Below are 17,047 nucleotides of genomic sequence, written 5' to 3'. Positions count from 1 at the left end.
ACGCGCATCGCGGTACCATTTAGCTTAGCAAGGAGAGGTATGAGAGCCATTTTTAGAGCTCACAAACCTTGGGAAAAAAAAAAAAAAAACATTTACCAAGGTTTCATCAGCCATCATTGCGTAAATCTGCCTGCCGTAACAGCCTGATAGCACAGATTTAAGTACACCTGACCCTCTGCTATTGTTGACGTTAGCGCGGCGGCGCTCTGAAATATATCAAGGCTCTATTTTAGGCCCCGCTTCTCGGTGCAAATTCTTTCAAACTTGCCGTTCCGTCCAAGGCGGCCACCCACCGCTCATTTTTGCCGAAAAGTCCGATCCAAAATACTGTAATAGCCCTGATGGGGGGAAGAAGGAGAGGAGTAGGTATTTGCTTTCCCACTTTGCTGTGGCAACAATGATAAAGAAAAACAATAAAATAACAGCGGACTGCCGCAACATGCAACCGCTATCCCGCCCGTTGTCCTTTTCGCTTCCTTCTATGTCACGGCTCGTCTCTTAAGGGGACCGAGCTTAGTTACGGACATTACAATACACAATCAATAGGTTGCCACTGAACCCTTCAGACTAAGCTGCTGTTAGTTTGGAACGTCCTTTAAAAAAAAAAAAAAACTTTTGCAAGTCGTGGCAGCTTTTATTTTGGTGTGGCGGTGCGCCACAATGTTTTACATGTAAGGGAAACCCTGTGTTTTACCACTGCTAGACACACTATAAACATGCTGGAGTTAACTTGTAGCTGGGGGAAACATTCATGACATTGTTTAAAACTTTTAATTTTTTATAAATTTGTGCCGTCAAATTTAGCACGTTAATTGGAGGTAATTACTTTAATTAATCACGTTAAAATATTTAAAGCAAGCGCGGAATGACCCTCTCATGCATCCCATACTCCCCGTTACGTCCCACGGACGGCTCACTAAGGGCGTAACATAAAACGAGCCACACACACAAGTTGCAAGTGGACACAATTTTTTTCACACAAGTCGAACTCTCAATGAACAAAATATACAAAATGCGGAAGAAACTGGCTGCAGTGTAAGCCTAGGCCAAAACAACAAACAAAATGAAACTTCACTTAAACCCCACCTGCTAAGTAAACCCTGATCGTGAAAAGGAAATAACAAAAAGACAGCCACTACCCTGGCTTCCTACACAAAACAGAACAGGTTGAACAAAAACGGCAGTTTACCTCTACTGCTGCGATGCTCTTATTTACAGTGGTGAACAAAAACGATCCAATAACAAATGAACACAAAATACCTCACCGAAAAAAGCGGGAGTGTAACAAAGTAGCAATCAAATGCACAGGTGAATGAATGGCTGGCAAACAGCTGGCAAAGAGGTACGCGCCACGCATGCTGTCAAATGCTAACTCTCAGAGTTAGCTGTAAAATGACGAGTGGTCAGATGACTTTTGTTAATGCTGCCTTTATTTGGTTAACAAGACTTAGGCACAATACAACACACACGTGGGGATGCGAGCTCAAACAACGGCCTAATAGCTTGTATCGGCTTAGCTGCCATAAAGCAAGTGTCGTTATTGCCGCAAATGTAAACAAAGCACTCCACAATGGATACATGACAGACAGCGGCTAGATTTTGAAGTTGGGACCCTTCCTTGGGTGGCTCATCAGCGGCGGCGACATCGTCTGCCTGACCGGCGTCAATCAGAGTATGTCACATTGGGAGGGGAGGCAGCCAGCTGGCGGACGCGACGATCAGCTGACTGACAGTCTCAAAAAAGATAACAATTAAACGGCCAGTGCCGTCGCACCACTCAAAAGTGCAGTGAGCAGCGTGGGTAACGGTTAAATGTAAACACGGAAGAAAAGTAGGTTGCCCCTCTGGGTGGGAATTCAAATTAAAAAAGAATATAGATGGAACAACTCTCAGAAAATGTAAATAAGTTGGTTTGCCTCAGTGACTGGCTAGAGGATGAGTAGAGAAGAGGGTCACATTTATGTGTACACTACACACACTTTGCACACATTCTAAATACCACTGTTTCTGTTACTGTTCTAAGGCCCTGTTGTGTGTTTGTTTTTGCAGAGAAAAAGAAAACATTCTTTCTGTTGAACACATTGAAGTTAATGCCGTCTTGTGGATTTATTGTTATAATCAACAAATACAGTATTTATGTACATGCATGTTGAATATATATATATATATCCATATTGTGTCTTATCTTTCCATTCCAAAAATAATTTAAAGAAAAATATGGCGTATTTTAGAGATGGTTTGAATTGTGATTAAATAAGATTAATTTTTAAGCTGTGATTAACTCGATTAAAATTTTTAATCGTTTGACAGCCCCAGTATAAATGCAAAATCATATTTGGAGGTATTGCCTCCTTGGCAGTCACCCTACGCAAACATGTTTAACATGTCGATGGGGCCTCACAGGCACCTTTGCCTTCAGAAAAGTTACTCTGTAGCCAAAGTATTCCTATACCAGCGATTTCGTTTTCTTCGATGGGGGAAAAAGTTCAGTAGTTTCACCTCCTCCAGCCATTGTGTAGCATAAGTGACTCACTGACACGGAGCAACAATTGGTGGGGGAGGGTTGAGCCTTAAAGCTGCAAGCGAGGGATTTCTGTATGTATTTTTGGGACATAAAAAATGTAGGGCTGTCATACGATTAAAATTTTTAATTGAGTTAATTACATCTTAAAAATTAATTAATTGTAATTAATCGCAATTAATCGCAATTCAAACCATCTATAAAAATAGCCAAATTTTTCTGTAAATTATTGTTGGAATGGAAAGACAAGATGGATATACAGTATACATTCAACATACAGTACATAAGGACTGTATTTGTTTATTATAACAATAAATCAACAAGATGGCATTAACATTATTAACATTCTGTTAAAGCGATCCGTGGATAGAAAGACTTGTAGTTCTTAAAAGATAAATGATAGTACAAGTTATAGAAATTTTATATTAAAACCCCTCTTAATGCTTTCGCTATAATAAAATTTGTAAAATTTTCAATCAAAAAATAAACTAGTAGCCCGCCATTGTTGATTTCAATAATTACTTACACAATGCTCATGGGTGCTGAAGCCTATAAAATCAGTCGCACCCAAGCACCAGCAGAGGGCGGCAAAACTCCATAAAACACAAAAAGTGAGCGTTTCACTGTACTGTCATTTAAATTTGTCTGAGCGGGGCATCTGCGTTAATTGCGTCAAATATTTTAATGTGATTAATTAAAAAAATTAACGCCCGTTAACGCGATAATTTTGACAGCCCTAAAAAATGCTAATCCTTCGGACTGTTTGATAGAAAATTTTTGCAGTTTTGAAACCTTGACATTTTCATACCACGGTATACCTTCAAACTGGTAATCGGCACATGCTCAGTATATTACAACCCATATTTACAGAACAGAATACTAAAAACAGTTTAGGAAGTAAGTCAGTAATAAAGAAAAATATTTGATAGTAAAAATAAAAAGGTCCAGTCCTTCCACAATGAAGCAGATCAAATGATTACAATGCACAAAACAAATTTTAAAATATTACCCTGAAACTTTTCAGATAAAGTTTGGAAATTGGACAGACAAAAAAAAAAGAAGCATCAAAGTATTGTTGACAATCGGAAGTCAAATTGTGAAACGCAATAAGTCGTAACTAAATTAGGTGTGTCTTTTTGAGTGATTGTTTTCATCTTCCTTCCGGGTAAATCTTTAACCACATAGTGTGCAGAGAAAAGCCTTTTCACCCGGTGTGTGTTCGCATGTGTTTTGTTAACGTTTGCTTCGTACAAAATCTTTTAAAGTGATCCTCGATCTTTAAGCCAAGTAATTCTTAAAAGATAAATATTAGTATGAGTTATAATAATTTGAAATTAAAACCCCTCTTAATGTTTTCGTTTTAATGAAGTTTGTAAAATTATTTTAAGTGATAGGTCGCCATTCTTGTTACATCACAGTGCGTGACGTCACCGGGCCCTTACCGCACTTCCAGCGTGTCACTCGTTAGCCTTCCCAACATGTCGGTTCTGCCCTTCCCATTTGAACAAGATCTGAAAAGTGAAGAGCAGGACAGCAGTCGGTTGTTCACAAGACGAGCAGCAGGGCAAAATGCGGTTCAGCAGATACCTGATAAGGCAAAAGTTGGGCAAAACTGGTGATGCACTCGCGGCAACTGCTTCTCAATGACAATGGAGCGAGAGAGTGTATGCTGTTGGGAACTCCGGTTTTATTAGCAGATATTCAAGGTAAGCATATTGCGTTTTCAAACTTATCCCAATATAATTATGTAGATTGTTAGCATCCAGAGCTGTCGTGTGCTTTACATACAGTACAGGCCAAAGAGCACACCATCCATGTAATCCATGTCTTGCAGATTGTAACGCGTGGTAGGTAGGATACTTGTATAAAAGTACCGAAAAGGGGAGAAGCTTCCACTTATCCACATTTATTCACAAAAAAATATTCCCACATTGACCACTCTTCACTCGGGAGCTCAGCAGTACGCAAACACGCGTTCCCTGACGAACTCCAACATTGTTGTAAGGTCCATGTCAGAGTCACTGTCGTCACTGTAGCGTGCTATGGTGCTTTAATTATTTGATATATGATTTGGGGAAAACTCCCACAAAAAATAGTCAACAAAAAAGATAGCAATAGTAATCCAAATCCGTGTGTTTTACTCACTCAAAGATCCAGGAATTAGACCGATGCCATGGCAAACCATTAATCCACAAAATGGATTAATCCGAAAGCCGCTGTGGGACTGACGAATCAAAAAAATAGATCTGAAACCAATATTGCAGACGCGGTGGGACAGTCGGATCCAGAAAATAGACTGATCCCTTACTTGACTGAGGATACAGGAAAAATGTTCGGGCGTGAATAGGATACGTGCATACAGGGACCAAAAAGGGGGAGAAGCTTCCACCTATGCACATTTATTCACTAGAAATAATAATTCCACCTTGTTTCCATTTGACTGGAAATTGCATCCAAAAGCAGCACATCGTGGCATTTTACACGCTACACATTTGGAAAGATCCCATTTACGTCATCACTGCGAGCCCGCAAAGCATGGCGCCAACTAACGGTAAAATATGTACTAAAACTAAATATTATAAAATATTGCCATTAATTTAACATTTCATGTGTTTCTAACAACATATTTTAGTACAAGAGAACAATTGTGGTTAAATAGAGCCTACATGTATTTAAGGTACAGGATCACTTTAAACAAATTACGTCACAATGAAAAAAATGGTGTCTAAAAAGTCTCGGATATTTACTCAACTATCGCTTAATTGTTTTTTTTGTTTTTTTGTTTCTGGTCGCATTTTTTCCAGATATGTTAGTTGATAAATAATCGATCCAAACAAAGAAAAATGGTGAAAAAAAACATTTTAAAAGGTAAATATATGAAAAGAAAATCTCGACCGCTCCTTGATGTCTGCGATTTCTGCATCGCGACCCTTGTTGTATGACCATGTTTCACCCACAAAGCCAAGAGAGCAAGCAAAAGGCTTCTCTCCAGTGTGTGTACGTGTGGGTCTTGTTAACTCAAGCTTCGTACAAAATCTTTTATCGCAGCGAGAGCAGGCAAAAGGCTTCTCTCCAGTGTGCGTTCTTGTGTGATTGCTACAATCACTTTTCTCAATGAATCCTTTACCACAACTTGTGCAGACAAAAGCCTTTATCCAGCGTGTGTGAGTGTGTGTCTGTTTAAATGTTCCTTCTCGGTGAATCGTTTACCGCAAGATGTGCAGACGTAAGGCTTTTCTCCAGTGTGTGTGAGTGTGTGTCTGTTTAAATGTGCCTTCTCGGTGAATCGTTTACCACAAGATGTGCATTGAAAAGGCTTCTCTCCAGTGTGTGTATGTGTGTGTCTGTTTAACTGTGACTTACTGAAGTATCTTTTATCACAAACTGAGCACGCAAAATTCCTCTCTCCGGTGTGTGTTTTAATGTGAGAGTTTAGTAGTACTTTCTGAGAGAATCGTTTATTGCAAACTGAGCAGGGAAAAGGCTTCTCTCCAGTGTGTCTTCTTATGTGATTGCTAAAATCTCTTTTCTCAATGAATCCTTTACCACAACTTGTGCAGACAAAAGGCTTTTCTCCAGTGTGTGTGAATGTGTGTTTGTTTAAAGATCCCTTACAAGTGAATTGTTTACCACAAGATGTGCAAACAAAAGGCTTCTCTCCGGTGTGTGTCCTTGTGTGTTTGTTTAAAGATCCCTGATATGTGAATTGTTTACCACAAGACGTGCAGACAAAAGGCTTCTCTCCAGTGTGTGTCTTGATGTGTTTGTTTAAAGATCCCTTATTAGTGAACTGTTTACCACAAAATGTGCATTGAAAAGGCTTCTCTCCAGTGTGGGTTCTTATGTGAGTGTTTAAATATGACTTCTCAGCGAATCTTTTATCGCAAAATGAGCAGGCGAAAGGCATCTCCCCGGTGTGTTTATACATGTGTCTTTGTAAGTGTTTTTTCAGAGTATATGTTTTATCACAAAGTGAGCAGGTAAAAGGTCTCCCAACCGCTTTTGTGCCTCTCATCAAAGCGGAATGGTTTAAGGATATTAAAGCATTTTGGTCAAAGTCTTTATCCTCCTCATCAGTGTGAAAATCAGAAGAGTGTGAAGTTACGTCGTCACTGTCTGAGAGCGGCGCTAACAAACCGTCAGGTTGTGATTGTCCCTCTCCTTTTGTTGTCGGGTGTTGAAATGAGCTGTTGCTCCAATGTTCCTCTTCTCCGCTCTCTTCGCTTGGACCTTCATCTTCTTCACTCTTCACAATGACAGTCATTGGCCACATAGTGATTTCATTTTCCTCTTCTTCTTCTTTAATGCTGGGGATCTCGGGCTTCTCCTCCTGTTTAATGTACGGCATCTCCGATTCCTTCTGTTTAACGTGGAGGGGATTGTCCTTCTGAGGGTGAAGCTCTTTAATGGTGGCGTCTGCGGGATACTGGAAAAGGAAAAATATCACGTGATTTTCTAAAGTCGAGCTTTACTCAGTCTCCCGCCATGATTTTCATGTTGTATATTTTTTTTTACCGACACCAAGGGCTTGTTCAGACTGGCAGCCAAAATGTGAAGGGTTCAGCGGCTAACCTCTTCTCACTTGCTGAATGTGCCAGTCCATTTTTTCCCCTTCAAACGCAACGTGACCGGCGAATGACTTGCATTTATTTAAAATGTACATTGGTATGAAAGTATCAACCTTTTTGAATTTCTCACATTCCTGCATTAAATCCCCATCAAATGTGATCTGATCTTTGTCAAAATGGCACAGATGAATAAAAAGGGTCTGCTTTAACTAAAACCAACCAAACATTTACAGGTTTTAGTATTCTAATGAGGATAGTAAGCAAACAATGACAGATGGGGGGTGATCAGTGAATCAGTGAACCCTCTGCATCAGGAGACTTAAAGTGCCTGTGACACGAAAAAGCATGTTTATTTCATAATACACGCGGTATTTTATGTCACTGAATGATATGGACCGCTTGGATGTATGTGGAAGCGATCGCTATATTTATTTAGTTTTTTTAATCCCGCGCCATGAAAATGAGTGACTTCCGGCTTCGGTCTTGCATTGAGGAGGAGGGCGCTGTGACGTGTACGATAGAAGACGTCCTCTTCCTCATACAGTGTACTGTTGTGTATGAGGACGAAGGATTCAGCTGATTTTGTGGATTAATACGTTTATTTTTCGCATCACGCCAGCCAAACGGCTGCAGAAAAATCATTCTGTGTGCGGGAGAGGCGTATGCGCCTTTTTGGAGTTTCAAAAGGTTCCCATTCACCGTGGATATTTACTGTGGGACCATTGGACTTACGAGGAAGTGAGTAAACATCTTGTTTTGTATTATGTCAAATACGAATACAGTGATTACAAAGTAAACACTACAAAATTCCTTTAAATAAAGGACTACTTACGTTCGATCATTGATAGGCATGTAAAAAGCTCTCCTCATGCTCATTAGCAGTTAGCTGTTAGCACGTTAGCTGCACAACAACTCCAGCCACCCTCCTCCCGGGAACGAACTGTAAATTGCTCTCCGCCGGGCGGTTTGCCGATCCGCGAAGACAATCGACAACCGGGTCGTCATGTCAAATCATCCAGGCTAGTTACGTGTGATTTTCCACTTCGAAGACTTTGAAACATCCCTCTGTTCGGGTTAGCATGTCGGCTAGCTGTCACTCCTTCTGGTTTGTTTACATTCTCCGAAGCCGGGGAAGGGAAATTACATATGTCCGATTTAGGTGTCATAAAATATCGTTCGGGAGGTGCGACAGTAAAGGTGAAGTCGACAGTTTTGACCATTATGGAGTAATTTTGCCATGTCGTCTTGAATAAATGGATTTTTATTATTTCATATTCCATTTAGCACAAGATTGTTATTTGTCATCACCATGCCATTTATTTAGCAATTGGGGAAAATACTTGGATAAAAAGAATATCCTGTAAAAATATTGAAGTAAAGAGACAGAAACAATGACATTTTGCCGCTCTCTTCGTCGCGTTTTCCTCGTTGTGAATAGTTCCCCCTCCACGGGCTGACTGGTCCTTCTCAAGCCATTTATATAGCTATTGGGGAAAAATACTTGGATAAAAAGAATATCCTGTAAAAATATTGGAGTAGAGAGACTGAAACAATGACATTTTGCGGCTCTCTTCGTCGCGTTTTCCTCGTTCTGAACAATTCCCCCTCAATGGGCTGAATAGTAAAACCGATGACCCCAGTCTACCGCTGACGTCATCCACCTGTTGGGGACGCTAAAGCCCTATTAATGGTAGGCGTGGCTAACAGGCAGATTAAAAGACTAATTTCTCGTCATCTACGCTTTGCTAAATTGTTGTATATAGTCGAATCGTCTCAAAATATGATTCTAATTCACATAATAATGCCATTTAAGACTTTTTTTCTGGTGTCATATGCTCTTTAAAGGGTATGACAACACCTGGGGAATTGCTAATATTCCATCATTTATCCATAAACGCATGCCTTTTGGATTCATATATGCCACTTCGTGTAATTACACTCATCGCAACACCAAGAAAATTATAGAAATTTGGATCGATTGTCAAGCTAAAAGGACCCGCCCACGAGATCCCGGAAATCTAGCATATTGTGTGCGTGACGTCACGACAAGGAAACAACCGGCTCAGTGCTTAGTACTGAATGGCGGCGATGATACCGGTCAGTTTTGTTTCTAGTTGCAGCGACGAATCCGACGTAACGAACATTCTTCTAATGGTGACGAGGAGAGTTATGAACCTTTCTTTGGTGTTTTGGGTTATCAATTTGAGCCTAAACGAAAGCCAATGCAGCTTAATGAAAGGATCATTGAGAGGAGCAATCACACTGATGAAACACCAGCAACATCGTATGGGAAACACCGAATGGTTTGTTTTGCATTTCTTTTTTTGAAGCTGGTACACCGTGACCGCAAAATAATGTAATGTATAGAATAATTATCATTTATTGTGCTATCATAGGTTTTCGCTCTGCCAACAGACAAATATGAATATAGAACAAATCCTTGAATCCCATATTTTACGAGCGATAATTTATACATGTGTCCAGTCCTATATCCAATGAGTGATATGTTTTTATTATAAAAGAGTACTCACTCTGGCCATTTCGAGCTTGGCTGCTCCGCTCCTTTGGTTAGCCTGGGGTGGTCTCATCAGAGCCAGTCGTCCTCTTTCTTGATATCTCGAGACATTTAGGTGGCTGCGCGTGTGCGGTGGCTGCTTTCATCAGCAATTTCTTAGCAAAACCTGATTTCATTTGTCCATAGTTCGAATAGCTTTCAGATGTAAAATGTGCACCACACAAAACCGTGCCGGAAGCTGGGTCTGCAAAATTAGCCCTCTTAGCACTGATGAACTTTACTCATTGTCTGCGTAGTCCAGCTCTCTCTCGCGTTCGGGAACTCATGGATACTGCATTGCGACAAATGGCTATTTGTACACCACATAGCATGACAGGTTTGAACCATTTTAGCGATTTTTTGATAAAACACGAACGCAACTCTCTCGTCGATAAACAGCGATTGCACCTGCCTCAACCTTTCGTTTCCTTGTTATGACGTCTCCGCCCCATTCGGCTGTTTCCGGAATATTTTCGGAAATGTTCGTAATTTTCGATCTATTTTCGATAATTGCTCATGAATGCGATTTATTTTTTTGGTTAACTTTATTAATATTTGTTATCTTGTCACATAACGGTTCTATTGATATATCGCAGCCCCTTAGTGTTTTAATACCCTTTAAAGAGCAATTGAAACCAATTTTCAACAATCAGTGCCAAACTCCCTCCATTTGTAGACAACTTCTCCGACCGTCGACTGATGAACATCCAGACTTTTGGAGATGATTTTGTATATTTTCCCAGCTTTATAGAAAAAAAACAATCCTTAATCGCAGGTCTTCAGACAGCTCTTTTGACCGAGCTATGTTGCATATCAGACAATGCTTCTCAAGACAATTCTTACCAGGTGTGCGTTTTATAGTGGGCAGGGCAACTTTAAAGCAATCATTAGTGATTGGGCACACACCTGACTTAAATTGTTTGGTAAAAAAATGGTTTCAATTGCTCTCTAGGTCTCCTTAGGCAGAGGGTTTACTTATTCCACCCCCCCCCCCTTCTGTCATAGTTTGCATGCTATCCTCATTAAAATATGAAAACCTATAAATGTTTAGGGGGTTTTAGTTAAAGCAGACACTGTTTTTTTTTTATCTGTGTGATTTTGACAAAGATCAGATCACATTTGATGGTGATTTTATGCAGGAATGTTAGAAATTCCAAAAGGTTCAGATACTTTTTCATACAACAGTATTTTCTACATTAGTTTTTATTTTTTTGCAACATATACAGACATTTTTCAGATAATCATACACTCATCATAATCGAGGTAGAAAGTTTTCTTTTTTTTTTTTTTTTTTTATAGTTTGGCTGTGCTTGTGGACAAAAGCAGTAGTGTTATACCTGAAGGAATGGTCCATTATTATTTTTGTTAGAACCTGACTAAGACGTTTTTTCACTTCTGTTTAATTTCGACAAATGTTGAGTGGTCTTAAGACAAATGTTAATTTTTTGGATTCCTGGAAAGTAAAGAGATGATAAACATGTTTGTATTTATTGTGTATAGTAATATAATTGAAGTTACGTTCAAATATTGTGATAATTTTTACCAATAAAAAACACACACAAAAATTGGCATTCAAACGTCCATCTTGTCTGATCAATATGTAAATTTAGCAGATTACCCCAATTTGCCTCACAGAAGTCAGCTAGCTAAAATGCTACACAAGCTAACGTATTTACAATTCTAATAGCAAATCATATAATTACAGTGGGACAAATAAGTATTTAGTCAACCACCAATTGTGCAAGTTCTCCTACTTGAAAATATTACAGAGGCCTGTAATTGTCAACATGGATAAACCTCAACCATGAGAGAGAATGTGGGAAAAAAAACAGAAAATTACAGTTTGAATTTTAAAGAATTTATTTACAAATTAGTGTGGAAAATAAGTATTTGTTGCTTGTTGTATCTACTAGAGCTGGGAATCTTTGGGCACCTAACGATTCGATTACGATTACGATTCAGAGGCTCCGATTCGATTATAAAACGATTATTGATGCACCCCCCTCCTTTTTAAGTTTTGTACATTATTTTTGAACAATTCTGGAACTACTCTCAGGCTAAACCAAACTACTATTTCAGTATCAAGTTAACATATAGCAGTAAACAAATATACAAAAATAACATTAAATAAAAAAACTCCAGTCCCCATTCTGTATCAGCAGCTTTAAACTACATTCAATTAATTTAATGTTGTGAATCAACCGTTAAAGTTGTTAAAATTGCTCCCGTTATTCCATAATTTCCCTTTTGTCTACTTTTGACATGTGAAAGTTTTAAAACTATTTTAAAGATAGATTCAAGTCAATATTTTACCTATTTAGGAGTATTTTAGATAAAAAGTTAATTAGGTTTGCTTGGAAGGTTCACTACAACAGCATTGCAGGGAAGTTTACTGCTTTAAGATGGCGGCCGTTTACTAACGCCCGCATCTAGCTTTTTGCAGATGTGCTGCTACCGCTACCGAGTCTATAATCCATCTAGTCCTATATAAATGATATCTACCGTAACATTATGTAGCTTAGCTGTACTTGTAGCAGCTTTTCGGCAGCAGTCAGGTATGTTGTTGTGTTTTTTTATCTCGTGGCATGAGTTGAGCTAGAGCCGTGAGTTGAGCGTTGGCATTACCCAAGGGGCCAGTTAATGAGAAGCATGATGTTTAGCTACTCCCGCTCCGTTCCGTCCCGAAGACCGCGCGGCACGCTGAGTGTGTTGTACTTCCGCTTCACTTGGCATATTTCAATAATCGGAATTTGGATGTTTGTGAATCGTTCTCGAATCTTCCACGGCCGAATCGCGAATAATCTAAGAATCGGAAATTTTGCACACCTCTAGTATCTACAAATAGGCCTGTCGCGATAACAAATTTTAGTGGGCGATAAATTATCTCATAAATTATTGCGATATGCGATATTATTGCGCACCCCCCACCCCCACCCAAAAAAATTTTTTTTGAGCGTTTATTTTTATTTATTGTCATCATCATCGGTATCATTGACAGTTGCAAGATGTGATATGAGCAACCCGAAAAAAACGAAGAAAAGACAAGGACTGACGAGAGAAGCATATGCTTATCAAGTCCCGTCCCCTTTTAACCAATTTACAATAACACAGTGAGAATACAGTATATATTAATAGATCAAGTACACCCATTTAAACGCAATAAATGTTTACTTTTAAATTAAAAAATACCTTTTAAGAAATCACAACTAAAAACAATAGACCATGCCTCTTTCAAGTAAAAGACAACAATATTAATACCGCACAGAAACACATATTAAATGTCTTTTTTCAAGAAAAAATAAAATTGCACTTAATAACTGAAGCATTTAGGCATATAGGTATAAAGTTGCAGTCACAGTAATTGCACTTCAACAACAACAGAGAAAAATAGACTAATTAAGTAGCAGTAACAAAAATTTGGCTCCCAAAGATATCAAATATCATTTAACAGAGGTAAAACGGTCTCATTTCTTCAGCAATGTAGCGGACTTCACTTTCCGTCAGGGAACGCTATTTTGCGCGGTGTCGTCTGTATTTCTCACATCAAGCGAATACCTCTAATTGTCAACATGACGAGGAGGCTCCGCTTGTTGCGATGCAGTTTTCTTACTAAGCAGTGAAAACTGCAGAGGATAATAGTGTTTCAAATGAGCATGTAGATTTATTCTGTTGGCCATCTTTGTTGAAACAACCTCCAAAAACATTTTGCAGACTGGTTCGTCCTCTTCCTCATTCCGCTCGCTCTTTGCTGTGCGCCGACAGTGCACTCGACCCTGCCTCCATCCATTAAATGACGGTCACTCAAATGTATAAAACGAACATACCCAGAAGTCAATAAAACAGAGTGGCACAAGGAAGCTGAACTTTAAACAGCGCTATCAAGCACGTCTGCCACACATCTGGCGCAAGCGCGTGCGTCGCGCGCGCACGCACGCACGTGACAAACGCGTGCACGTGCACGCGAGGCGATAAATCGCAGCACGAAAATGACCGTCTTTATTTTTATATATCGCGCGATAAATGGAATTATTGCATATTGCGACAGGCTTATCTACAAACAAGCAAGATTTCTGGCTGTCAGAGAGGTCTAACTTCTTCTAACGAGGTCTAACGAGGCTCCACTCGTTACCTGTATTAATTGCACCTTTTTAAACTCATTATCGGTATAACAGACACCTGTCCACAATCTCAGTCAGTCACACTCCGAACTCCACTCTGGCCAAGACCAAAGAGCTGTCGAAGGACACCAGAGACAAAATTGTAGACCTGCACCAGGCTGGGAAGACTGAATTTGCAATAGGTACAACACTTGGTGTAAAGAAATCAACAGTGGGAGCAATTACTAGAAAATGGAAGACATAGAAGACCACTGATAATCTCCCTTGATCTGGGGCTCCGTGTAAGATCTCACCCCGTGGCGTCAAAATGATAACAAGAACGGTGAGTAAAAATCCCAGAACCACACGGGGGTACCTAGTGAATGACCTACAGAGAGCTGGGACCACAGTAACAAAGGCTACTATCAGTAACACAATGCGCCACCAGGGACTCAAATCCTGCACTGCCAGACGTGTCCCCCTGCTGAAGAAAGTACACGTCCAGGCCCGTCTGCGGTTCACTAGAGAGCATTTGGATGATCCAGAAGAGGACTGGGAGCATGTGTTATGGTCAGATGAAACCAAAATAGAACTTTTCGGTAGAAACACAGGTTCTCGTGTTTGGAGGAGAAAGAATACTCAATTGCACCATACCCACTGTGAAGCATGAGGGTGGAAACATCATGCTTTGGGGCTGTTTTTCTGCAAAGGGACCAGGACGACTGATCTGCGTAAAGGAACGAATGAATGGGGCCATGTATCGAGAGATTTTGAGTGAAAATCTCCTTCCATCAGCAAGGGCATTGAAGATGAGACGTGGCTGGGTCTTTTAGCATGAAAATGATCCCAAACACACAGCCAGGGCAACAAAGGAGTGGCTTCCTAAGAAGCATTTCAAGGTCCTGGAGTGCTTTAGCCAGTCTCCAGATCTCAACCCTATAGAAAATCTGTGGAGGGAGTTGAAAGTCCGTGTTCCCCAATGACAGCCCCAAAACATCACTGCTCTAGAGGAGATCTGCATGGATGAATGGGCCAAAATATCAGCAACAGTGTGTGAAAAGCTTGTAAAGAGTTACACAAAACGTTTGGCCTCCCTTATTGCCAACAAAGGGTAAATAACAAAGTATTGAGATGAACTCTTGGTATTGACCAAATACTTATTTTCTGCCATGGTTTGCAAATAAATTCTTTAAAAATCAATGTGATTTTCTGTTTTTTTCCCCCACATTCAGTCTCTCATGGTTGAGGTTTACCCATGTTGACAATTACAGGCCTCTCTAATATTTTCAAGTGGGAGAACTTTCACAATTGGTGGTTTACTAAATACTTATTTGTCCCACTGTAATTATATAACAATCCACATTTTAGAGCAAATAAGAAATTAGCCTCTCTGTGCAGCAATGAGAGACGTTTTTTCTCGTTCCAACTGAACAAGAAAAATGAAAAAACAAAAAAAAACAAAATTAAATGTGTAGCAACAGACTGAAGTATTTAATCTCTGTCTGCACCACGCTACAGATGCATAGCTATCATTTCAACCAACTGCCACATGCATCATCAAATCATCAGACTTTTCAGACATTCTCCACTGCCGCACCTGCCCTAGTGTCCTGTAGGTCCCCTGATCACTGGCTTTCCAATGTAAAAAATGTGAGCGCCCCTTACTGGTTGCTCTTTTTAACACTTCCCCTGTGGCTCTTACGCCCACCAGGTTTCCCCGGAGGTCCTAGTGCCCTTCCCATTACATAACAAAACTTTTTTGGGGGGGGGGGAATAATTGAAGATTTGTCTGCAAGCCAGATGCAGCCGTCAAAAGAGCCATAGGTTCCTGACCCCTGACCTAGCCTGTTGACTGCAGGCCTGGCTCCGCCCATTTTGACGGATGCATCTCCGTCAATAATAGAAAATAGCTCAAATGATCCGTCGGAATGCGGCACGTTGGAGATGGTCTGCAGTCAATCGGTAGCACATATGCGGCCGGTATAATTTGATCAATATGATAGAATGGAAAGTGATTGGCTTTGCTGCTACATCTTGGCGGATCTGGTATAATTCGACCTTAATAACCCTTTAGCTGTCGATTCAGTAAATTCACTTGATTACTGACACCTATCTTTCATCAACTCTTTCACTGCCATGATTATAGATAAAATTGTTAACTCATTGGCTTACATTGATGGCCATAGACGTCCATTCCGTTTGAAGTGGGAGGGATGACAGTGAATAAACGAAACTGCTACCTTCCCGGCTCAAATGGATTGGATGTCTACTAGTGATGAACTCATGGAAAAAAAAAATTTTCCAGAGAATATCCTTGAATGATTTCCTGACCCATGTATCGATAATTGTTGTATTGCCATATCATGAGATCATTGCTATTGTGAGCTTTGTATGGAAAATCAGATATGTGAATTTGGCCCTACAATCTCAATCACTGATCACGGTCAAAAGCAAGTCTGATATTGCGTAAAAAGTAAAATAACTCATGTCGTGACCTTACCATCTTTTTCTTTTTACAGTTCAACAGTTGATCTTCGTGGCCTGGATTTCCTCACCTCATCTTCCACGTCGTTCGCCTTCGGTCAGGATTATTTTGTCGCATCTTTAAGACAAGTCGAAAAGCGTCTCGTACAATTAAATGTAATCACTGTTAACGGAGCGACCCCCACCATTTAAAACAAAATTTACAAACAATTGGCATGAAGTCAAAGCAATCGGAATACGTTTAAGTGTCTTGGCTAGCGAGCCAAGCTAAACAAAACAAAGTTACGTTAGCATGCAAAGCTTCAACATTAAGCCAAACGATTTCCACTAAGCTTTAAGATCGGACGTTTTAGTCCACCAAATTCTTACTTCAGTACTTACCCGATAAGAATACTTTGAAGGAGCTCGTTTGGTTGGGAGAAGGGAATACAAAAGAACGGCATGTCCCGAATAGGTCCAGATAGAGCGCTTCCGGAGCAGTGGTTCACTGAAAATATAAGCTATCGTTACGGAGCGCGTTTTGAAGTTTCAGTTTCAAGTTGCCATCACTACTTTTATATATGGTACCATCATTGGATTTTTTTTTTTTTTAACCTTACACGTACACGTATTAAAATCTCCCATCATCCTTCGGGAGAAAATGGCGTCGGTTTGCGCAAGCGCAGTGGCAGTCCGTCGAGATCCGGTAGGACGTCACGATCGGGTAGAGACAGACAACTCCCATCGGGACCCATTTCTGAGTTAGGTCATATTGTTTTTTGTAGTCGATTCGGTCTTTATTGCTTGGCAAAGCGCGTCATCTAGTGGTCGTTTTGTTTTCTGA

General features: G+C 40.1%; 1 protein-coding gene across 1 annotated transcript; it reads right to left on the bottom strand.

Annotated features, from left to right (window-relative positions):
- Window positions 1-750: 750 nt before the first annotated feature.
- LOC130923790 (gastrula zinc finger protein XlCGF28.1-like) lies at window positions 751-16,916 on the bottom strand. The gene is made up of 4 exons (XM_057849790.1): window positions 16,830-16,916; window positions 16,606-16,711; window positions 16,241-16,342; window positions 751-6,947 (listed from the first exon to the last, which is right to left on the bottom strand). The coding sequence occupies exons 3-4, from the start codon at window positions 16,241-16,243 to the stop codon at window positions 5,673-5,675; spliced, it is 1,278 nt and encodes a 425-aa protein (XP_057705773.1). The 5' UTR covers window positions 16,244-16,342; window positions 16,606-16,711; window positions 16,830-16,916; the 3' UTR covers window positions 751-5,672.
- Window positions 16,917-17,047: the final 131 nt, after the last annotated feature.

The sequence above is a fragment of the Corythoichthys intestinalis genome, chromosome 1 (assembly GCF_030265065.1).
Source record: "Corythoichthys intestinalis isolate RoL2023-P3 chromosome 1, ASM3026506v1, whole genome shotgun sequence".
NCBI lineage: Eukaryota > Metazoa > Chordata > Actinopteri > Syngnathiformes > Syngnathidae > Corythoichthys > Corythoichthys intestinalis.
This window is presented reverse-complemented; position numbering and strand designations above follow the sequence as displayed.